Here is a 25633-nt window from a genome sequence, read left to right as displayed (position 1 = left end):
TCAATTGTGCATGAATAAAGGTTTGTGAGGGTTTTAGGTGACAAGAAACGCTGTTGTGCCTATTTCACCACACTGTCTGTGTGGGTGGACCATTTCAGTTTGTCAGTCATATGTATGCAGAGGAACTTAAAACCTTCCCACCTTCTCCACTGCTGTCCCGTCAATGTGGAAAGGGGCGTGGTCCCTCTGCATTTCCTGAAGTCCATGACCATCACCTTTGTTTTGTTGACTTTGAGTGAGAGGTTATTTTCCGGACATCACACTCCGAGAGACCCTACCTTCTCCCTGTCGGCTGTCTGGTCGTTGTTGGTAATCAAGTCTACTAATGTTGTCTTGTCCGCAAACTTGATGATTGAGTTGGAGGCATGCATGTCCATGCCGTCATGGGTGAACAGGGAGTACAGGAGGGGGCTGAGCACGCACCCTTATGGGGCCCCAGTGTTGAGGATCAGCGGAGTGGAGATGTTGTTTCTTACCTTCACCACCTGGGGGCGCCCTGTCAGGAAGTCCAACAAAATACTGCAAAGTTTCCTCAGGACTAGAAGCGAGGCAGCCCTCTCTGTCTGTGCCTTTTTGGTCAAGCTACACTATTCACAGTCATATGTAATGTTAATTGTAATTGCATTGCTGGACTTTCTTTTACTGAATGTATTTGTATTGTTTAAAAAATGTACAAATAAAAGGAAATGTATAGTTTATGGCTTTAATGTTTATCTGTTTAAGCTGTTAGTGATAACTCCCTAAGTGTTAACACATTTGTGTTTACATCATTAAGCCATTATGCATGAGTTATGAATGACCAAAGGTCATTTTCTTGCTGGCGCTCGCTTTGCCTTCCTTGTTGTTTTCCTTACACATATTAACTTTGGACATGTGTGCGTTCCTATCAAAGTTCCTTTTTTTCTGTGTATCGTGTTGTCGTTTCTACTGTAGGCGCATACAGTATGTATGGGATTATATCCTGCCTGTTTAGCCCTGTCCGGGGCTATCGTCAGATGGGGCCACAGTGTCTCCCGACCCCACTTGTCTCAGCCTCCAGTATTTATGCTGCAGTAGTTTATGTGTCGGGGAGCTAGGGTCAGTCTGTTATATCTGGAGTATTTCTCCTGTCTTATCCGGTGTCCCGTAAAATAATAAACTTGGATTAGATACAATGAATTTGTGCCAGAATTTAGAACCTAACAGCTGCCATAGGACCTTTTTCATATTTGTCTCCAGCTATAATAAGGTAAAATGTGTCACATATATACAATTCCCTTATCCAAGCGGATTACTCATTTGCCTAGCTCTCATCAACAGCTCTAATCAAGTTGGAAATTACAGTGCATGGAAAATGTTGTTATTTCTATCGGAAAAAAATTAAGTAGATGCTTTTTCCACTTTGAACCAGTAGATTCGCTAGAACTTATTCATTGTTTCCTTGTGCGTAAAAGTGGTGGAATTATTAGGGAATTAAGTAAAGGTCAGAATACAGCATGTCTGTAGACACACCTTTATTCGATCTCCACTCAAAATGAATAGCAGGTGAATAGCACACTATACTCATGCTTAAGTTCAAGGACAGAATACGCAAAGAGAGAAAAGTGCATAAAAAAAAATTGCATTCAACTTACGTGCGCTTAACTCCGATTGGAATCGGGCCCTATGTGAATTGTTTTAAACTGAGAGAGGGTGTGTCTGAACTTAGCTTAGAGGTTATAGGAACATTTGTGGGCTTTCAAAGATACAGTAAGACCTTATTTCCACCTGTAAATCTTGTTTCCATCTGTGTTTACTGGCATGTGATCTAACAACAATTTATAAACCATAGAAGTACACTTCACAGTTTTTTCTAAATGTCTCAGTAGGACATCACGTTTAGAAGGTTTGGGTTCCACAAGAGCAGTGGTGTAAAGTACTTAAGTAAAAATACTTTAAAGTACTACTTAAGTAGTTTTGGGGTGTATCTATACTTTACTTTACTATTCATATTTTTGACTACTTTTACTTCACTACATTTTCCCTGACACCCAAAAGTACTCACTATATTTTGAATGCTTAGCAGGGCAGGTAAATGGTCCAATTTACACACTTATCAACAGAGCATCCGTACTGCCTCTGATCTGGCGGACTCAATAAACACACATGCTTCATTTTTGTAAATGAGGTCTGAGTGTTGGAGTGTGCCCGTGGCTATCTGTCAATAAAATAAAAAAATAAAATGGTTCCGTCTGGTTTGCTTAATATAAGGAATTTGAAATAATTTATACCTCTACATTTACTTTTGATACTTAAGTATATTTTAAACCAAATACTTTTAGACTTTTACTCAAGTAGTATTTTACTAGGTGACTTTTAATTTTACTTAAGTAATTTTCAATTAAGGTATCTTTTACTCATGTATGACAATTGGGTACTTTTTCCACCACTGCACAAGGGAACCCTGTTTCAATTGAACCCTACACTCATTGGCCAGTTTATTAGGTACACCACGAAAATGGCTCTCTCCTACAGGCAATGAGTCACGTGGCTGTGGCTTGCTATATAAAGCAGGCAGACAGGCATTGAGGCCTTCAGTTACTGTTTGATTGAATGTTAGAATGGGCAAAATGAGTGACCTAAGCGACTTTGAGCATAGCATGATTGTCGGTGCCAGGTGCACCGGATCCAGTATCTCAGAAACGCCGCCCTTTCCGGGCTTTTCACTCATGACAGTGTCTAGGATTTAGAATGGCGTGGCAAACAAAAAACATCCAGTCAGCAGCAGGCTTGTGAGCAAAAACAGCTTGTTGATGAGAGAGGTCGAAGGAGAATTGCAAGAATTGTGCAAGCTAACAGGCGGGCCACAACCAGACAAATAACGGCACAATACAACAATGGTGTGCAGAACAGCATCTTGGAACACACAACTCGATGATCCTTGTTACGGATGGGCTATTGCAGCAGATGACCACACCAGGTACCACTCCAATCAGCTAAAAACAAAAAGAAGTGGCTCCAGTAGGCACGCGATCACCATCACTAGCCAATTGAAGAGTGGAAAAACCTTGCATGGAACATGACAACGAGTTCAGTTTACTTGAGTGGCCTGCACAGTCGCCAGACCTCACTCCAATGGAGAATCTTTCGGATGAGATGAAATCGGCTGTTCACAGCATGAATGTACTGCCGTCCAATCTGCAGCAACTGTGTGATACCATCGCGCCTGCATGGACCAACGTCCCTGTGGAACATTTCCAACACCTTGGAGAATGCCCGAAGAATTCAGGTACGACCAGGTACCAGATGTGTGTACCGAATAAAGTGACCGGTGATTGTATGTCGGACTTGAAAAAATCTAAACAAATGGGTTGACGGAATACAGAATTTCTCACTTACTTGGTTGACAGAAAAAAGAGATGGTCAATTTCCCTTAATCCCTTATTGTACCAGGATACTAGGATGTGTGGTGATATCATAAAACAATATTTACATTAGCTTCTTTGAAGTTCTGTTGTGCCAAAACACAGGAACACACCAACTCAAAGACATCTCCATGAAAGAGACATCATAACAACTGTGGAACTCCAAACCCTAACCCTGCCTCAAGTTTCAGATGCAACAAGAACATCCAAAAAACATGTATGAATGTTTCAAAATGGCATCTCCCCGTTCACCTCAAGCGAATGCATTCGACTTCCTTGGTTCGGGCATGGAGCATGCCTGGATGTCGATCATGTCAATGGTCTTACGGGGAGCATAGGTGGATCTCCAGCACAGCAGCACATTCCTCTTCAGATACTTGACTGTGTTGTTCTTGACGCTGACAAAGCAGAAGGTGTTGATCATGCTGTTGCTCATGGCGATGCACTCAATGATGTAGAAGGCCACCAGGGAGTTCCTCTGGCGGGAGATGAGTGTCGGGTGGAAGTCGCGTAGGATGGTGAAGCCATAATATGGTGCCCAGCACAGAATGTATGCCGTCAGGATCACGATCAGAACCATGACTGTCTTACGCCGACCACGCAACCTCTTCCGGATCTGCTCCGTCTGGAAGCCCGGGACGTTCCTGAACCAGAGCTCACGGAAAATCCGTGTATAACATAGCGCCATGACAAAAACGGGCCCGAGGAACTCCAGGGCAAAGATAAACAGGAAGTAGGAGCGGTAGTATGCCTGCTGGTCCACAGGCCAGATTTGGGCACAGAAGGTCTTGTGGGTATTGTGAGAGGCGCTGGCACCACCGTGAGGGTACATGGTCTCAGAGGCAAAGAAGGCAGAAGGGATGGAGATGAGGATGGGTACGATCCACACACCAGTAATCAGACAGTAGGCCGTCTGGTACTTCATACGGGGCCTCAGAGGATGGACGATGGCCATGTACCTGAGGACAGAGGAGGGTGTATTAATGTATATAAAAAGTTAAAAAGTAAACAAATGTGGCCACTACTTGCATCAAGGGAAGAGAAATAGTCAGTTTAGATTTGCATTAGGCTACATGCAAATGAAAAGTATACTGTCGCTTCCTTTACAATTTAACGTAGGTGCATGAAACCAATCCTAATGGGGTCTACAAACAGTAGAGCTGCTCTTGGAGGATGATGACAATTCAACAAAAATGTTAATGAAAAATTCTAAACAGTTTTCCATGCTCTACCAAGAGTGGATGAATATCAGCCAGGGTAAATCACCCAGGGTAAATAAGATAAATGCTCGTTTGATGGTATAATAAAACCTTCCTAATTCCAGTATTCTCATCAACAGATCACCGCTCTATCTTCCAGGAAAAACTTAAGCCTGGGCCATGAGAAAAATGTTTTAAAATAATATCGCAACCTTCTCATAATCATTGCGGGGCTAACGCCTAGATTCAATCAGATCAAGTGTTAACCGACGATAACCGTCACCTGCATAGCTGATGCGGGTGTCTCTTTGTAATAGACATGAAAATATAAAGTGGTGTCGCTCCCTAATGTGCTAGCCCTGGCTGCACTGCCCATGGTGAACAGAGCTGGGCCACTCCTACTATCTGGTACCTATTGTACCTCATAACTTTTAGGGGAAAAGCTAGATGTCATGTTTTTAGTATTCTATCAGAAGAATTACATGTTTGACTTTAAGAAAAACACATTGGTCAAGCTCAGGCTCTTAAATCCTAATAATTGTAGGTGGATTGTTCACACATGGACCATGAGATATTTCGACCCTGTTAGGGACATACACAAAACACTATATGAAAGTGTTTAACAATGCATTCAGACCCCTTGACTTTTTCCACATTTTGTTACGTAAAATGGATTAAATCGTTTTTTCTTCCTCATCAGTCTACACACAATACCCCATAATGACAAACCAAAACAGGTAAAAAAAACTGAAATATGACATTTACTGTCACACCCTGATCTGTTTCACCTGTTCCTGTGATTGTCTCCACCCCCTCCAGGTGTCGCTTATTTCCCCAGTGTATTTATCCCTGTGTTTCCTGTCTGTCTGTGCCAGTTCGTCTTGTATGTTTAGGCAAGTCAACCAGCGTGTTTTTCCCCGTATTCCTTTTGCTGTTCTCCTTTATCTAGTCCTCCCGGTTTTGACCCCTGCTTGTTTCTGTGTCTCACCTTGTGCCTTGATAGTATGAACTGGCCATGACAGACCCAGCAGTCTTGGGCCAGCTCCGCCATGCTGTCTCCCTGCAGGGAGCCACCATTAGGAGACATGAGAAGTTGCTACAGGGCCTTTTGGAAGGGCTCAGGTCCTTAACGGAACACCATGATCATGGGTTAAAGGCTATTATGGAGCAAATCAGGGAGTTAGCTCAGAGGCTACCTGCCACCTCTGAAAATCCCTAATCACCCTGTAATTTTTCTCCTATCTGTGGTGAGTTTGTACAGCCTATCCTGGCTCCCCGAGAACCCCACTTACCTCCTCCGGAGCGATATTCGGGGAATCCTGGTACCTGCCGGGGTTTTCTTTCTCAGTGCTCGCTTATTTTTGAGCTACAGCCATCTTCGTTTCCTTCAGACAGATCGAGGATAGCGTTTATTATTACGCTAATGTCGGGAAGGGCGCTCTCCTGGGCTACGGCGGTTTGGGAGCAATAATCTGCCATTTGTGGTCATCTGGAGGAATTCATGGCAGAAGTGAGAAAGGTATTTGAGTCTCCGGTTTCCGGGAGAAAGGCAGCCAGTAAACTGCTTGACTTACGTCAAAACTCCCGTAGTGTGGCAGACTACGCGTTTGATTTTCGCACGTTGGCCGCCAAGAGTGCCTGGAATCCAGAGTCTCGTTTTGATACTTTTTTGCACAGATTATCTGAGGTGGTCAAGGATGAGCTAGCTGCTCGGGAATTGCCAATGGATCTCTGCTCCCTTATCGCCTTTACCATTTAAATTAATGGACGCCTAAGGGAACGCAAGAGTGAGAGGAGGTCTGGTCTTGGTCACACTTGTGCACCCGCTATGGCGCGAAGGCAGCTCTTCTGAGAAGATTCGAAGCCACCCGAGCCCTCTTGGGAATCTATGACCGGTGAGTTGGATACTCCTAAGCCTATGCAGTTGGGAAGAGCTAGGTTATCAGTTGGGAAATGCTCACGAAGGATGAATAATAACTGTTGTCTGTACTGTGGAGGGGAAGGACATTTTATAGCTGCCTGCCCTATTAGGAAAACCTTGTCTCTAGTTGGTGCCAGTACTATGGTGAGTCAGACTGGGAGTTCCCTAATTCCCATCACCTGCACACCCCTTCTTGCTCTTGTGCTGTGGGGAGACCAATCTATGTCTCTCTGAGTGCTCATTGACTCTTGGGCTGATGAAAGTTTTATGGATGCCACGATAGCTTCGGAGCTTGGTGTTCCCACTCAGCCTCTCTCTGTGCCCATGGATGCTAGGGCACTGGACGGTCGCTCTATAGGGGAAGTCACCCATAGTACTGTGCCCGTTCAATTACGGGTTTCTGGTAACCACAGTGAGACAATACAGTTCCTCCTCATTGCATCTCCCCATGTCCCGGTTGTTTTGGGATTTTCCTGGCTTCAAAAGCACAATTCGATGATTGATTGGACCACAAGCCCATCCTGGGTTGGAGCCAATTTTGCCATTCCCACTGCCTTCAAGCAGCACAGCCTTCCTCAAGTTGTCTTCCTCTGGATGTCAGCAAGACTGTGGATGTCTCTGCTATCCCCACAGAATACCATGACCTCCTGGAAGTGTTCAGTAAGGCACGTGCTACATCCCTTCCCCCGCACCGTCCTTATGATTGTGCCATTGCTCTTCTCCCAGGCACTACACCACCTCGGGGTCGATTGTACTCTCTGTTAGAACCAGAGACCAAAGCTATGGAGAGTACATAGAGGACTCTGCATCTCCTGCCGGTGCAAGGTTTTTCTTTGTAGAGAAGAAGGACAAGACCCTGCGTCCGTGCATTGACTACCGGGGACTTAATGACATTACTGTCAAGAATCGTTACCCCCTACCTCTCCTCTCTTCGGCATTTGAACCTCTCCAGGGGGCCACTTGTTTAGTCAAGTCAACCGGTGTGTTTTTCTCGTACTCCTTTTTGCTATTCTCCTTTTTCTATTCCTCCCGGGTTTTGACCCTTGCCTGTTTCTGGGTCTCGCCTTGTGCCTCGATAATTTACATAAGTATTCAGACCCTTTACTCAGTACTTTGTTGAAGCACCTTTGGCAGTAATTACAGCATCGAGTCTTCTTGGGTATGATGCTACAAGCTTGGCACACCTGTATTTGGGGAGTTTCTCCCATTCTTCTCTGCAGATCCTCTCAAGCTCTTTCAGGTAGAATGGGGAGCGTCGCTGCACAGCTATTTTTAGGTCTCTCCAGAGATGTTCGATCAGGTTCAAGGTTCAGGTCTGAAGTTCTGAGCGCTCTGGAGCGGTTTTCATCAAGGATCTCTCTGTACTTTGCTCCGTTCATCTTTCCTTCAATCCTGACTAGTCTCCCAGTCCCTGTCACTAAAAAACATCCCCAGAGCATGATGCTGCCACCACCATGCTTCACCGTAGGGATGGTGCCAAGTTTCCTCCAGACGCTTGGCATTCAGGCCAAAGAGTTCAATCTTGGTTTCATCAGATCAGAGAATCTTGTTTTTCATGGTCTGAGAGTCCTTTAGGTGCCTTTTTTCAAACTCCAAGCGGGCTGTCATGTGCCTTTTTCTGATGAGTGGCTTCCGTCTGGCCACTCTACCATAACGGCCTGATTGGTGGAGTGCTGCAGAGATTCTGGAAGGCTCTCCCATCTCCACAGAGGAATTCTGGAGCGCTGTCAGAGTGACCATCGGGTTATCGGTCACCTCCCTGATCAAGGCCCTTCTCCCCCGATTGCTCAGTTTGGCCGGGTGGCCAGCTCTAGGAAGAGTCTTGGTGGTTTCAAACTTCTTCCATTTAAGAATGATGGACGCAACTGTGTTCTTGGGGACCTTCAATGCTGAAGACATTTTTTGGTACTCTTCCCCAGATCTGTGCCTCAAAACAATCCTGTCGCAGAGCTCTACGGACAATTCGTTAGACCGCATGGCTTGGTTTTTACTCTGACATGTAATGTCAACTGTTGGACTTTATATAGTCAGGTGTGTGCCTTTCCAAATCATGTCCAATCAATTGAATTTACCACAGGTGGACTCCAATCAAGTTAGAGAAACATCTTAAGGATGATCAACGGAAACAGACTGAACCTGAGCTCAATTTCGGAGGCTCATAGTAAAGGGTCTGAATACTTATGTAAATAAGGTATTTCTGTTTTTATTTTTAATACATTTGCAAACAGTTCTAAAAACCTGTTTTCGCTTTGTCATTGTAGTGTATTGTGTGTAGATTAATGAAGAACAAATGTATTTAATACAATTGTAAATAAGGCCGTAACAATACACTATATATACAGTGCCTTCACAAAGTATCCATACCCCTTGACTTATTCCAGATTTTGTTGTGTTACAGCCTGAATAAAATAAAATAAAGTGTTCTCACTATCTACACACACCCCATAATGACTAAGTGAAAACATGTTGTTTTTTTTTTAATTGTCAATTACAAATTTATTCACACCCCTGAGTCAATACCTGTTAGAATCACATTTGGCAGCGATTAAAGCTGTGAGTTTTTCTAGGTAAGTCTGTAAAAGCTTGGCACACCTGGATTGTACAATATTTGCACATTATTCTTTAAATAATTATTCAAGCTTTGTCAATGTTGTATGGTAAGCATCTCCAATGTATAAATAGAACAATTATCCATAGTGTGACCATCTTAAAACAATTCCATGCCACAAATAATACATTTCAAAGTTGTATTTACTACACTAAATAATTGGGGGGGGGGGGGGGGTTTAACTAAGATTACATATGGAATTGTTTTAAGATGGTCATATTGGATTTGGAATTTGATCAAATATTTATTTTGGCCTTTACTACCCATAGAAACGGATTGAATAACACATGCATAAATTATTTTTATAAACGGAGAACATCATCATGTTCAAGAGAGTCTCCCTTTTTCACAGTGGTAGCCCAAACCATAGCTCAAACCGTTCCGACGTTACAGATGTTTTTGTGAGAAGACCAATTTTTGAGATGTTTCATGGTGTGCAAAACAAATATTTCTAGCTTAAACTGACAGTTTGATGGGGATTTTTTCATTACGCTACTTAGATTGATTCACGGGTACGTCAATAGACTCTTATTAACAGGGTACAATGGGGAACAACAGAACACATTTACAGGACCTTTGATAATGGTATTATCTTATTCATTGAAAGAGAAAATGTGAGAGGAGTACGTCAACATAGGCTTTCGCAACCGTGAACAATATAATTCCCCAACCAGGAATAGACATGAACTAGGCAATCGATTAGCATCTGAGGTGGACAGTGCTGGGACAATATTGACCATGGGTTTGTAAATTTAAACTGCCGTCTTACAACACTCAAAGACTTCCACCACTTTACACACACAAAGCGCCACTTTCAGAGGAAATTAATATTGCAATGCGGTATTTTATTTGTACACTGATGTTGTTTGCCAGGTAGGATTACGTTACGATAGAATGTTTATCTGAAAAAGGCGTGTTGTCCAAGACTCTCTCTCGCTCCCTCTCAGTTCTCAGTCCAGGAAAGTAAAGTCTATGTGAGCTCTTCCATGCAGTGAATTCTTCCTCTGCTCCCAGCCGGGATGGATTGCAAACTTAGTCCGTCTCAAATGCAGCAAACAGTGCATTCCTGCAGGACCACCTCTGGGATGATTGCTTCGGTATGAGTAGGATAGGTTTTTGTCAATCGGTGATTGGTTTCCAAGGAGAGTTAGGTCATTTGTTCCTCATGGTGTCAAAGAAACTTGATGTCACGTCTGTTTACAAGTTATGTCATTTTTATGGATACTCACAGAGGGTGGGCCGAGTAGGCCGGACAGGGCTTCTGAGAATTCAGCGCAGTCATGTCCCTTAAGATAAATGTGAGATTTCCTCATAAGTGTTCACAGAATGTTTCTTCTAATCAGAAAACAGTTCAACAGTCCCTGGGATGAAATAAGTAGCCTGTAGGTTCTAAATATTCTTCTTACTTCTGTAACAATCAGATGTCCTACTTTGTGTGGCTTTTGAAATACTTTCTGAAAATTGTCCTCTGCTCACATTTTGGATAATTAAAAAAATATTTATACGTAAGTAATATTTATAAGTATAATATATTATACTTGGTACATTTGATCACCATGTGCAATGCAAACATTGACTGGAGTGGTGTAAAGCTCATCGCAGTGGAAACGCGTTTTCTGGATTGATGAATGATGCTTCACCATCTGACAGTCCAACGTATGAATCTGGGTTTTGTGAATGTCAGGAGAATGCTACCTGCCCGAATGCATAGTGCCAACTGTAAAGTTTGGTGGAGGCGGAATAATGGTCTGGGGCTGTTTTTCAAGGTCTGGGCTAGGCCCCTTAGAAAATCTTAACGTTACAGCAATTCTGTGCTTCCAACTTTGTGGCAACAGTTTGGGGAAGGCCCTTTCCTGTTTCAGCATGATAATGCCCCCGTGCACACTGCGAGGTCCATACAGAAATAGTTTGTAGAGATCGGTGTGGAAGAACGTGACTGGCCTGCCCAGAACCTTGACCTCAACCCCAATGAACACCTTTGGGATGAATTGGTATGCCGACTATGAGCCAGGCCTAACTGCCCAACATCAGTGCCCAACCTCAGTAATGCTCTTGTGGCTGAATGGAAGTAAGTCCCCACAGCAATGTTCCAACATCTAGTGGAGAGCCTTCCCAGACGAGTGGAGGCTGTTATGGCAGCAAAGGGAGGACCAACATCATATTAATGCCCCTGATTTTGGAATGAGATGTTTGACAAGCAGGTGTCCACATACTTTAGTAAAAAATGAGCTTTATCTTGAAAATTTTCAGTAATCTACAGCAGCAGGTTTTTTTTTATTCTATTTGGGTCTAAAGGGTTAACAATTCACATATTAAGTTGCATGTACTCATAGCTGTGGGAAGTGTGGGTGCTGAGGGTGCTGCAGTCAAAGCCATGGGCCTTGAATCAGTAACATAGCTATAGAATTCTGAATTGTTTCATCAAATGGACAATGCGTTATCAACTGAAGTTAAAGTGATTTTGCTGTACTTTCATACACTTTTTAACCAGTAGTTGTAAAAGTATCTTCCACGGGACAAAAGTGGTCCCTAAAAATAAACCTTATTTAAAGTGCATTTAAAGTTTAGTTAGATTTAGTCCTGTTCAAATGTGTCTACAAATTAATAATTGACATGTTGGATTCTCAACCAAACCTCAAAGTTTTAGAAAATGACTACATCCAATCAAATCAAACTTGAAATGCACTTTATTTAAAGTTAATTTATGTAGTCCTATTCTTTAACTTTGATTCTTGGTTGAGATGGAAATGTGAATCCAACATATCAATGACTATTTTGTAGACAAACTGGAATTAAAGCCAGACAGTGGCACAAAGATACATCTCCTTCAAGTGTGATATTTGGTTGTGTTGACAACCAAACACAATTCAGTACCACTTTTGCTATAGAGTAAATATTGGGGTGGCAGGTAGCCTAGTGGTTAGAGCATTGTGCCAGTAACCAAAAGGTTGCTAGTTCAAATCCTTGAGCTGACAAGGTAGAAATCTGTCGTTCCGCACCTGTACAAGGCAGTTAACCCACTATTACTAGGCTGTCATTTTAAATAAGAATTTGTTCTTAACTGACATGCCTAGTTAAATAAACAAAATTTAAAAGCCTTTTAACTTGTTGACAAGTTAAACAAATGATATGTTGGATTCCCATCTCCAACTAAACCAAAAAATAGCATAAAGCCAGTGGCTCAGATGAAACTATCCAAGCATTAGACATCCTTTAAATGTTGATATTTGGTTGCTTTGACAACCAGACACAATTCAATATTACTTTTGTAATACAGGAAATTGATTAATGTTAAGGCTGTTTTACAAACTAATGTAACAGTATTTATTCAACCTTAAAATGAGTCACACATCCATAGCCACATTTTGAAGTTAGCCTACTGTAACTATAACTACGTCTAATATAATCATAGATAGCATGCATGTTCATGATAGCATGCAAAGATCGCAGTTCTGTGAAGATCTTCACAATTGGTATAATAATCTGTGCAGAATCTCAAACAGCATTGATCACTTGCACTATGTATCTCAGATTAAGCACAGTGATACATTAAGTTGTTGTTTAAATACAAAATATCTGACATAGTATTCCCATGTGAACTTTGTTGTGTTTTTAAATGGTTGAAAGCGCGATGATAACACATTTAGATGACAACTAAACCAAAAATCAGATTTTTTTTTTGTGATATCCCATTGGGAATTCAACAAACCTAGGTGAATAAAGTTTGAACTTTCATTGAGCACAGTCTTTACCAAATATTACCAACATTTCCACATTGAATTTACGTGGTGTGTTAGGGTTATCTGCTGTTTTCGTTCTTTATAGACTTGAACACCTCAACCAGCACAATCAAATCCAGTACCTACTGTAGCCAGCACAAAAGACAATTAATATATACACAAGCCATTGGCATGAAGAAAGTTAACTACTCATATCCAGAAGTGTGATGAACTTCTTCTCTAATTATTGATACAGTTTTGATTTAAAATATGTTTTTCAAGCATGTAAAAGATGAGAGACAAGTCTTTTAGATGAGTGAATGAAGAAACAGCTGTTGAATCCCGCCTTAGATTAGTCGTTCTCTTCTATACAGCAGGCTGATCTTTTACATTTACATTTTACATTTTAGTCATTTAGCAGACGCTCTTATCAGAGCGACTTACAGTAGTGAATGAATACATTTCATACATTTTTTTCTCTGTGCTGGTCCTCCTTATTAAAGATGTTCCCCAATAGCTTACCTTCTTCCTCTTTTTTTAGTTTGTTTTGAAATGATTTGACAGGTGGAAGCAATATATAAGAAACTCAACCAAACAAACCTATTTATTTTTCAGGTCAGTGCGACAAAGGAAGGAAGACACGTACAGGGGACAATTTAGAGATATTGACACTGACTTTGATGGTAGATCCTGCTGAGTTCCTTATTGATTACAATAAGGCTGACTTATGTACCAAGAAAACAAGGGGTCAAGACGGCCTCAACAAAATAGAACTGTGCAAGGCAATTACTGGACACACACACACGCACACACACACATGCCTGTCATTGAAAGACACCAATAAAAGGGAATGAGGCACCCACCTGTCTGCTGCGATAGCCAGCAGTGCGTTAGTGGACACGTAGAGAGACACAGTCCTGATGTAGTTAACTGAGGCACACAGCACCAGGCCATGGTCCCAGGACAGCTGCTTCACCACATAGTAATCCACCAGGAACGGGCAACACACCACTGACACTATGAAGTCTGATATTGCAAGGTTAGCAATGAGTAGGTTAGTGATGTTACGCAGCTTCTTGTACCGTGCCAAAGTAGCTATAAACAGGAAGTTGCCAACACCGCAGACGAGCATAATGCAGATGAGCACCACGGTGATGACAATGGTGGCGACGAAGAAGGCTGTGCCTTGCGTGGTGTCGGGCATCTCGTTGTCGGGAACACCATAGTCCATGTCGTAGTTATCCGTCAATGGGTCAAGCTTGCTTCCTCCCAGCATGTGGTCACGGGTCTCAACATATACATCCGCTAAGTGGCTGATGTTGGGATCTCCCATTGTGAATTCCCAAGAAGTTTTGTGTTTCTTGTTTTTATTTGTGTCTACTTTATAATTTATGTCAGTGTCTTCCAGGAATCATTTCATAAGGTGTTTGGGTCATGGTGTAAGTGTCTTGCAGGATCGATGATAGAGGGTCTTTTGGAGTGAAGAGAAGATCCCACTGTCACTCAGACAGTAAAGAGAACATCTTCACCTGGAAGACAGTTGATCTCAATTTAGCATGACTCACACAGAGACCAGAGAATGTTTCTGAAGATTAATTAAATATACATTTCAGAAGCGAACATGCTGGCTGGATCAAATAAGCATGAAAAAAAAAGTCATCTTGTGTGTGCTGTTGTTGACATTGCAGAGCTCGTAAAATAATAAGAATTACCAATGACATAATTTATTTTCTGCTAATAGTTTTATTATTGGTCAATGACACAGATTCATGCCCCCAGACTTCTCTCTATCCAAGAGATACCCTGGGTTAATGACCTAACGTTATGTTCATTAAAAATAGTGATTTGTGGCCAGAGGAAAGAATAACCATGACAAAGATGAAAGAGAATTGCCAATTTATTCTCAGGGTTAGAATAATATTGTGGAATATGAGCTGGCTGTAGTAACCTGGACACCATCCAACGCACAATAGAGTGATATGAAACACTCAGAAAAAAAAGGGGGGGGTACAGATAGAGAGAGGGAAGGAATTATGTGTGTGTGTGTGTGTGTGTGTGTGTGTGTGTGTGTGTGTGTTTGTGAGCACAATCAATCAATTAATATAATTCCTAGGATCAATTGTGCACACACATTGGCTAATCAGTAATATAATTCAAACTGAGATCACTAATTGTGAGGTTGAATATTCCATCAAATCAAATTTGATTTGTCACCTGTCGAATACAACGGTTGTAGACTTTACCGTTAAATGCATGCTAAAGAGCCCTTCCCAAAGATGCAGAGGTAAAACATACAATTAAATAAGAGTAACACAAAATACAATTCATAAGAATGGAGCTATATACAGGCAGTACCAGTAACAGATCAATGTGCAGGGGTACGAGGTAACTGGAGGTAGATACAGTGCCTTCAGAAAGTATTCACACTCTCTGACATTTTCAACATTTTGTTGTGTTACAAAGTGGGACTAAAATTGATCTACACGAATGTCAATGATCTACACAAAAATGTCTGTAATGTCAAATTGGGAGAAAAAATCTAACATTTGTATATATTTAAATAAAACACTAATAAATCTTGATTAGATACTGTAAGTATTCAACATCCTGAGTCGATACATGTTAGAATTACCTTTTACAGTGATTACAGCAGTGAGTATTTTTGGGTAGGTCTCTAAGAGCTTACCACACCTGGATTGTGCAACATTTACCCATTATTCTTTTAAAGTTCTTCAAGCTCTGTCAAATTGGTTTATGATCATTGCTGGACAACCATTTTGAGGTCTTGTCATAGATTTCAAGCAGATTTAAATCAAAACTGTAACTTGACCACTCCGGAACATTCACTGTCTTCTTGGTAAGCAACTCCAGTGTAGATTTGGCCTTGTGTTTTAGGTTATTGTCCTGCTGAAAGATCAATTAATCTCCCAGTATCTGGTGGAAAGCAAATTGAACCAGGTTTTCTTCTAAGGTTTTGCTTGTACAGATAGTCCAGGTAACCATTTACTTAACTATTAGCAGACTGATGGCTTTTTAGCAGTCCATGAACAGACTGTTAGGTTATGTCAAATATTCAAGTGCAGAAAACATACAATACTCCCAGACAAATTAAACAATTTATTTGCGCGCTTTGAGGACAATACAGTGCTACCGACACAGTCCGCTACCAAAGACTGTGGGCTCTCCTTCTCCGGGCCGACCTGAGTAAAACATTTAAATGTGTTATGTTAACCCTCGCAAGGCTGCCGGCACAGACGGCATCCCTAGCCGCGTCTTCAGAGCATGCGCAGACCAGCTGTCTGGTGTGTTTACAGACATATTCAATCAATCCCTATCCCAGTCTGCTGTCCCCACATGCTTCAAGATGGCCACCATTTTTCCTGTTCCCAAGACAGCTAAAGTAACTGAACTAAATTACAAATGCCCCGCAGCACTTAATTCTTTCATCATGAAGTGCTTTGAGAGACTAGTCAAGGATCATATCACCTCCACCCTACCTGTTACCCTAGACCCACTCCAATTTGCTTACCACCCCAATAGGTCCACAGACAATGCAATCACCGTCATACTGCACACTACCCTATCCCATCTGGACAAGAGGAATACCTATGTAAGAATGCTGTTCATTGACTAAGCTCAGCATTCAACACTATAGTACCCGCCAAACTCATTAAGCTTGAGACCCTGGGTCCTGACCCCGCCCTGTGCAACTGGATTCTAGACCTCCTAACAGGCCACCCCCAGGTGGTGAAGGTAGAAAACAACATCTCCACTCCGCTGATCCTCAACACTAAGGACAATACAGTGCTACCGACACGGTCCGCTACCAAAGACTGTGGGCTCTCCTTCTCCGGGCCGACCTGAGTAAAACATTTAAATGTGTTATGTTAACCCTCGCAAGGCTGCCGGCACAGACGGCATCCCTAGCCGCGTCTTCAGAGCATGCGCAGACCAGCTGTCTGGTGTGTTTACAGACATATTCAATCAATCCCTATCCCAGTCTGCTGTCCCCACATGCTTCAAGATGGCCACCATTTTTCCTGTTCCCAAGACAGCTAAAGTAACTGAACTAAATTACAAATGCCCCGCAGCACTTAATTCTTTCATCATGAAGTGCTTTGAGAGACTAGTCAAGGATCATATCACCTCCACCCTACCTGTTACCCTAGACCCACTCCAATTTGCTTACCACCCCAATAGGTCCACAGACAATGCAATCACCGTCATACTGCACACTACCCTATCCCATCTGGACAAGAGGAATACCTATGTAAGAATGCTGTTCATTGATTAAGCTCAGCATTCAACACTATAGTACCCGCCAAACTCATTAAGCTTGAGACCCTGGGTCCTGACCCCGCCCTGTGCAACTGGATTCTAGACCTCCTAACAGGCCACCCCCAGGTGGTGAAGGTAGAAAACAACATCTCCACTCCGCTGATCCTCAACACTAAGGACAATACAGTGCTACCGACACGGTCCGCTACCAAAGACTGTGGGCTCTCCTTCTCCGGGCCGACCTGAGTAAAACATTTAAATGTGTTATGTTAACCCTCGCAAGGCTGCCGGCCCAGACGGCATCCCTAGCCGCGTCTTCAGAGCATGCGCAGACCAGCTGTCTGGTGTGTTTATAGACATATTCAATCAATCCCTATCCTCAAGGGTGCATGCCAGCCCCCTCCTGTACTCCCTGTTCACCCATGACTGCGTGGCCATGTACGCCTCCAACTCAATCATCAAGTTTGCAGACGACACTACAGTGGTAGGCTTGATTACTAACAACGACGAGACAGCCTACAGGGAGGAAGTGAGGGCCCTCGGAGTGTGGTGTCAGGAAAATAAAAGAGATTATCGTGGACTTCAGGAAACAGCAAAGGGAGCATCCCCCATCCACAACGACGGGACAGCAGTGGAGGAGGAGGAAAGTTTTAAGTTCCTCGGTGTACATATCACCGACAAACTGGAATGGTCCACGCACACAGACAGTGTGGTGAAGAAGGAGCAACAGCACCTTTTTTCCACTTTAGGAGGCTGAAAAAATGGGCTTGTCACTAAAAACCCTCACTAACTTTTACAGGTCCACAATTGAGAGCATCCTGTCGGGCTGTATCACCGCCTGGTACGGCAACTGTACCACCCACAACCGCATAGTTCTCCAGAGGGTGGTGCGGTCTGTACAACACATCACTGGGGGGAAACTACCTGCCCTCCAGGACACCTACAGCACCCAATGTCACAGGAAGGCAAAAGAAATCATCAAGGACAATAACCACCCGAGCCACTACCTGTTCACCACGCTTCCATCCAGAAGGCGAGGTCAGTGCAGATGCATCAGAGCTGGAACAGAGAGATTGAAAAAAAGCTTCTATCTCAAGGCCATCCGATTGTTAAACAGCTACCACTAGCACAGAGAGGCGGCTGCCTACCTACAGACTTTATATCATTAGCCACTTTAATAAATGGACCACTAGTCACTTTAATAAAGCCACTTTAAATTTCTTTCCATATGACTCATCTCATTTGTATATACTGTATACTGTATCCTTCACTATCTATTCTTTACTATCTATTGCATCTTAGCTGCTCTGTCCCTTCTCATTCCATTCCTTTACTAGAGTGTGTGAACTTGTTAGATATTACCTGTTAGATACTGCTGCACTGTCGGATCTAGAAGTATAAGCATTCCGCTACACTCGCAATAACATCTCCTAACCATGTGTATGTGACCAATAACATTTGATCTCATTCTCACCCCAATGAAAATAATATTAATTACGAACAATGCACTGTCCAATAAAGCATCATAGATTTTTTAAGATTAAACATCTAACTATAAAATGTTTATAGGCATATTTAATGAGCTGAAGTTAAACCACTATGTGGGGAGAGTTATTCTAATGGATAGGCTACAAACATCTGATTACGCATGCATACAGACAGTACCTTCCTATATGTGTTCTCAATATGTGAAATCAATTTAGAATGAAACCTCTTCAAATTAAATAAGCAAAAGGACATGGGGTAGAGAAATCCAAATAAAGCTGTCACTATGGGTAAGTTATTCAATAAGCATTGTACATTTACGGTTGTGGAAAGTAATATATATTTATAATTGTTACTTTTTTGTAACCCCATGTCCTTTTGCTTTTTTAAGAGGTTTCATTGTAAATTTAATTCACACACAAAAAAAAATGTTTTACCACCACTTTGATACATAAGACTGAAAATCTATGCAGAATACTCACTTACTTTAAGCAGATCCCATGAATTGTACAGTCTTCTTGCATTATCAAGCTCATCTTGAGCAGCTCATTGATTTAACATGAACTTTCTCAGGCATGTATTACCCTAGGTTAATGTTAGAAAATAACAGGTCCTATCCTCTCCATAGTGCACTGTCGCTCCTTTCCTCCTCGCTGTTGGTTCTCTCCTCTCCACCAACATGCCCTAGAGAAGCAAAAAAACGTGTCTTTGTCACAGTTGTCTGAAGATGAAGGAGACCAAAGCGCAGCGTGTGTACCATTTCACATTTTATTTAAACTGTGAAACTATGCAATACATACAAATAAATGAATAAACACAACAACAACAACAACAACAACAACAACAACAACAACAACAACAACAACCCGTGACAAAGCGGTGCAACATACACTTACTCAAAAATAATCTCCCACAACTCCTAGTGGGAAAAACAACTACTTAAATATGATCCCCAATTAGAGACAATGATAACCAGCTGCCTCTAATAGGAGATCATCCCAAAAAAACAACATAGAAATACAACAACTAGAACCAACATAGACATAAATAAACTAGACAAAACCCTCTGTCACGCCCTGACCTACTCTACCATAGAAAAATAAAAGCTTTCTATGGTCAGGACGTGACAGTCTTGATCCTCTCCCTGCTTATTCATTTTTATGAAGGAGGAGAGGCTCCCGTTCTAGCTGAGAAAGTGTTCTGGGGTGAGTGTACTTTATGTGTGATGTTGTTGACTCAGTCACTATTGGATGTGGGAAGTCCTGTTCCAGCTAGCCTACTTTGACATCACTGGCTTTGCTAATTGAATTGTGTTGCAACTGTAATAACGTTGTAGCCTACAGTTCCTAATGGAGAGCTTTGCCAGTATCTTGGCAGAGGTCACAGTTCACTCACTCACGAGGCCACAATGTTTAACACAATTTCTAAAATGCAAATTCAAGACTATTCAGTCATGTGAAATCCATAGATTAGGGCCTAATGAATTTATTTAAATTGACTGATTTCCTTATATGAACTGTAATTCAGTAAATACATTGAAATTGTTGCATGTTGCGTTTACATTTTTCTTCTCAGTATAAATTGTTTTCAAATAGAAATACATATACTGGTTTGAGTGTGTGTATATAAATGTGAAAATATACAGATGAAACCTGTAAATCATAACACATTGGTTTATATAATGAATGTGTATCTTTGAAGTCCACTTCCATTGTCCTCTTTGGTGAAAATGTTTAACATTTTCAGCTCATTTGTGAATGCATCTTGTTTGGAAAGCATCGTAGTGACAGTATTATTTTTTCCTTTGAACCAGTGATAAGTGAAAAAACCAACCCAACAACCAGGTTTTTGGGAAATAATCAAATCCCTTTGTATCCCTAATCTCAATCTGCAGTACTGGAAAGGTATCCTCACAGGGAATAGAATTGTCAGTTTAGGAGATATAGAAACCCCCTTATTTCTCAGACCAATTTGTGTATCACGGCAATAGACATTATGACCAAACCAGACAGGCAAGTTTGGGTCATCTGATACCCACCAGAAGAAGGAAAAATCTTCTAAAATCAACAGTTATATACAGAGCCATCACTGAATGGAACTCCTTATCAACTGATATTTCCAAAGCCAACAGTAAATTCACATTCAAGAAAACACTTCTTAGATGTTAAGTCCCCAGTATGGTGCAAAATTGTAACAAGACCACTTTTTCTTGGCTACAGATGGACAAAATCACATTGTGCTTAAAAAGCTGAAGTTGTAACTAGTCTACATACATTTGAATGGTGTCTCTGCGCCTCTCAGTGGACGTTCAGGATAAAAGTCTCTGTCATCAGTTATATGAAATAATGGCAATATTGTACTGTCATAAAGTATGATGATATTTCTTTTACAGTTATAGGAAAGGTGAAATATTATAGTTAGTCATTTATAATTCAATTTTTACAATATTTAGAGCTATTGCCCCACTTTTGTTGAATAGGAAAAATAATAATACATGATTATTCATATTTTCACAATATTTGTACTATGTACTGTTTTTGCAAGGAAGGTGAGTTCCAGATCTTTCTAAAACATTACCAGTTATTATTTATGGCTATCTCGTGATGGTGACCATCTCGTGACCATCCCGTCTATTTAGGCGGAAATCTAAATTTTGCCCAATCATTCAGTCTTATATCTTCTTTTGAGACTGTTTAGTGTATGAGCTCTTCTGTCCCAATTCCCATATTGAATAGGTACTACTTCCCTAAAAAGGTACAATCCCAACTGAGCCCAGAGGAGGGCAGAGTCGACAAGCATAAGGGTGTGGGGTAATTCTGCACAGACTTCAGCCTGCGCTGCCACTTTAAGAACGCATCAGCTGTCATGCAGGAAGAAATTGAACTGAAGTTGGTGCCTGATACGGAAGTGGGAGTGGGAAGACGCATTCGAGGGTTCGACTTCAAACTAGGAAGCGAAATATAATCCATCGTTCTATATTGTAGCAGGCAGTTTTAGCATAGCTGTGCTGGACTGCGGTCGACATGGATGATAGTTCTGATGGTATGGGTGGGGTTGATGAAAGTCATGGACCTGGATGGTCTGTGGTGAAATGTAAAAGGAAAAAGAATGGCACTGCTATAAGTGCTGCTGACAACAGTGGCACTTCTAGTGTTGAGAACATTAAGAGGGTGAAGGTAGTGAAAAACAAAAGTCATGATGTGTCGGAGTGGAAAGTTGTAATTGTGTTTGATGCAACAACGGGGCCTCATCTACACCCTATTCCATTAACCAATGCTGTTAAGAAAGAGATAGGTGAAGTCACGTTAGCCCGGTTCATTGGTAATTGAAGACTGTTAATATTCTGTAATGACCATGTTCAGCAAGGGAAAATTCTGAAAATGAAAACTCTCAATGGGAAGAAAATTACAACTCATTTCCCTGGAGCTTCAGCTAAGCTGGGCATTTCATAGATTATATTGTAAAAATAATGTAGAGGGGGGCATAGTGGTTGAAGCCAAAAGGCTGTGCAGTAAGAAAGAGGGGCAGAGAAGTGAAAAACTGTCAATGCTATTACATTTTGAGAAGGTTTTATCAAAGAAAATACAGATGGGCATCCTGGCTTTCCATTTTAAATGCCAAAGAATGGGACATGTAGTGGCTCTGTGCAAAGGAAAGAAAATATGTGCTATTGTGGAGGGGAACATGATTATAGTGAATGTGTGAACAATGTCAAAGTTAACTGTTGTAATTGTGTGTGTGGGGGGGGGGGAGGAGACACAGTGCAGCATTTGGTGGATGCCAGGTGCAGAAAGAGGCTAGAGAGACCCAAAGATATAAAATCACTCATAATGTCTCTTAAGGCAGATTGGTGGAACTAATAGGCATAATGATGGAGATAACATCAGATATGTTGGGTCAAAGGACACCTTAATACTTAATCAGATTGACTTCATAGCCTTCATTGGAAAGGTTATCAACGTGACTGCGTTTGTGGAAAGAACAACTGCCAAGTTGAAGATCATTGTGGAAGCAGCAAAATAGTTTTTAGGAGTAACAGATGTTACTGTCGCCATGATTGTTGATATGTTGACTCCTAATAATACTAATGATGGAACGTCTAAATATGATGATAATTAGAGTCATAGTTTTTGCTATCCTTCAGTGTAATGCCAGAAGCCTTACTGCTAACGGTCAGGAGTTTAAGAAATATGTAATCGATTTAGAGATCAAACCTGATGTGATACAGTATGTGTTCAAGAAACATGGCTTAGACCACATTTAGATTGTATTATTCCTGTTTATTGCTCAACCATATCTGATAGATCAACTGGACAGGGTGGTTGGTATGCTACATTCATAAGGGAAGGTCTTGTATATTATAATTTACCTGACCCATCTGAATATTTTTTTCTTGTTTTTAATTTCACCTTTCTTTAACGAGGTAGGCAAGTTGAGAACAAGTTCTCATTTACAACTGCGACCTGACCAAGATAAAGCAAAGCAGTGCGACAAAAACAACAACACAGAGTTACACATGGGATAAACAAACGTACAGTCAATAGTGAACAGACTTTGGTTGTTAACTATGAAACGCCCTTCTTTCACCACTATATAAACCTGTTGACGAAAATTCTACTTTCTGTTCCGAGGACTTGAGGACGATGGTCCTACGTTAAAAGTGCTCAGATAATAACGAAATTCGCATCGTGTTCAATGTGAAGGTGACGATCGACACGCCGAAAGGATGAATTTTGACTATACCTGCCAGAATATAACACAAGCTTAAGAGTATGGCAACTTGCTATGAACTTTGAACTCTTATTCACTCCAGAAGTGATACCTCCTACCCGTTGAGTTAGCAGCAGCCGCTGTAAACATGGGCTGGGAAAGGACGGACGACGTATCCAGTCTAACACACACAACGATACTACAACGTATTCAGTTTACCACCAGAGACATTCTTCAGAGGACAAGAGATCCCTGCTGGGCAACCCGTCCTTCCTTCTACGACCAACCTATTGAAGCGCACCTCAGAGTACATATTCCTTGCATTTTCCTTTTCCAAATGGGCGGTTATTTAGAATGCATAAGATTCTGTATTTACGATAGCATAGCTTCTCCCTTTGATACTCAGTCTTCCCGCTCTTTCATTCTTTGTGTAACCAGCCGTCATATCTGTTCCATCCGCTAGGGACGTTTTCCTTTATGACATAATTTGTAATCAATGTATGATCCATTCTGTGTAGATGTAATTCTGTGTGATTATTTAGTAAATAAATAATTAAACCACATTTTGTATTGCTGATTCAACTTGTTAACCAGAGTTTGTGAAGATAACCAAGAATTTACAACTTTCAGATGAGACTGAATAAAGTGAAGATTAAATATTGACTGCTACTGATGTAAAAGATTACTAGCTCTTTAAGAGTTTATTCGGAAGATAACAGCTCTATAAACATTATTTCGTGGTGCCCCAACTTTCTAGTTAATTACATTTACCTGATTTGCTTAATCAGGTAATATTAATTACAGAGAAATTATTTTATAGAATAGCATGTCATATCACTTAATCCGGCATAGCCAAAGACACGACAGTAGTGATGCTAGTCGGGCGGGCGGGTGCGGGCTGCGATCGTTTGAATAGCATGTATTTTGTTTTAATAGCATTTAAGAGCAGTTGGAGGCCATGGAAGGAGTGTTGTATGGCGTTGAAGCTCGTTTGGAGGTTTGTTAACACAGTGTCCAAAGAGGGGCCAGATGTATACAGAATGCTATCGTCTGCGTAGAGGTGTATCAAAGAATCACCTCCAGCAAGAGCGACATCATTGATATATACAGAGAAAAGAGTCGGCCCGAGAATTGAACCATGTGGCATCCCCATCGAGACTGCCAGAGGTCCGAACAACAGGCCCTCCGATTTGACACACTGAACTCTATCTGAGAAGTAGTTCATGAACCAGGCGAGGCAGTCATTAGCGAAACCAAGGCTGTTGAGTCTGTCGATAAGAATACGGTGATTGACAGAGTTGAAAGCTTTGGCCAGGTCGATGAAGACGGCTGCACAGTACTGTCTTTTATCGATGGCGGTTATGATATCGTTTAGGATCTTGTGCGTGGCTGAGGTGCACCATGACCAGCTCGGAAACCAGATTGCATAGAGGAGAAGGTTTAGTGGGATTCAAAATGGTTGGTGATCTGTTTGTTCACTTGGCTTTCGAAAACTTTAGAAAGGCAGGGCAGCATGGATATACAGTTGAAGTCAGACGCTTACATACACCTTACCCAAATACATGTAAACTCTGTTTTTCACAATTCCTGACATTTAATCCCAGTGAAAATTCACTGTCTTGGGTCAGTTAGGATCACCACTTTAATTTAATGTGAAATGTCAGAATAATAGTAGAGAGCATGATTTATTTCAGCTTTTATTTCTTTCATCACGTTCCCAGTGGGTCAGAATTTTACATACACACAATTAGTATTTGGTAGCATTGCTTTTAAATTGTTTAACTTGGGTCAAATGTTTCTGGTAGCCTTCCACAAGCTTCCCACAATAAGTTGGGTGAATTTTGGCTCATTCCTCTTAACAGAACTGGTGTAACTGAGTCAGGTTTGTAGGCCTTCTTGCTCACACACGCTTTTTCAGTTCTGCCCACAAATTTTCTATAGGATTGAGGTCAGGGCTTTGTGATGGCCACTCCAAAACCTTGACTTTGTTGTCCTTAAACCATTTCGCCACAACTTTGGAAGTATGCTTGGGGTCATTGTCCATTTGGAAGACTCATTTGCGACCAAGCTTAAACTTCCTGACTGATGTCTTGAGATGTTGCTTCAATACAGCCACATAATTTTCCCTCCTCATGATGCCATCTATTCTGTGAAGTACACCAGTCCCTCCTGCAGCAAAGCACCTTCCACAACATGATGCTGCCACCCCCATGCTTCACGGTTGGGATGGTTTTCTTCGGCTTGCAAGCCTCCGCCTTTTTCCTCCAAACATAACGATGGTTATTATGGCCAAAAACAGTTATATTTTTGTTTCATCAGACCAGAGGACA

The 25633-nt window shown here is 41.6% G+C and overlaps 1 protein-coding gene across 1 annotated transcript; it reads right to left on the bottom strand.

Moving 5' to 3' along the window:
* Positions 1-3566: 3566 nt before the first annotated feature.
* On the bottom strand, positions 3567-14163 carry LOC106605652 (prokineticin receptor 2-like). Its single transcript, XM_045696169.1, has 2 exons — positions 13694-14163; positions 3567-4342 (listed from the first exon to the last, which is right to left on the bottom strand). The coding sequence occupies exons 1-2, from the start codon at positions 14161-14163 to the stop codon at positions 3637-3639; spliced, it is 1176 nt and encodes a 391-aa protein (XP_045552125.1). The 3' UTR covers positions 3567-3636.
* Positions 14164-25633: the final 11470 nt, after the last annotated feature.

The sequence above is a fragment of the Salmo salar genome, chromosome 01 (assembly GCF_965601325.2).
Source record: "Salmo salar chromosome 01, fSalSal1, whole genome shotgun sequence".
Classification (NCBI taxonomy): Eukaryota; Metazoa; Chordata; class Actinopteri; order Salmoniformes; family Salmonidae; genus Salmo; species Salmo salar.
This window is presented reverse-complemented; position numbering and strand designations above follow the sequence as displayed.

Excerpts from the sequence above, each read along its gene's own strand:
- LOC106605652 (XM_045696169.1), bottom strand. The coding sequence starts at position 14,163 with ATGGGAGATCCCAACATCAGCCACTTAGCGGATGTATATGTTGAGACC. Across the intron at positions 4,343-13,693 it reads CTGGCTATCGCAGCAGACAG|GTACATGGCCATCGTCCATC; the intron begins GTGGGTGCCTCA and ends CTCTGTCCTCAG.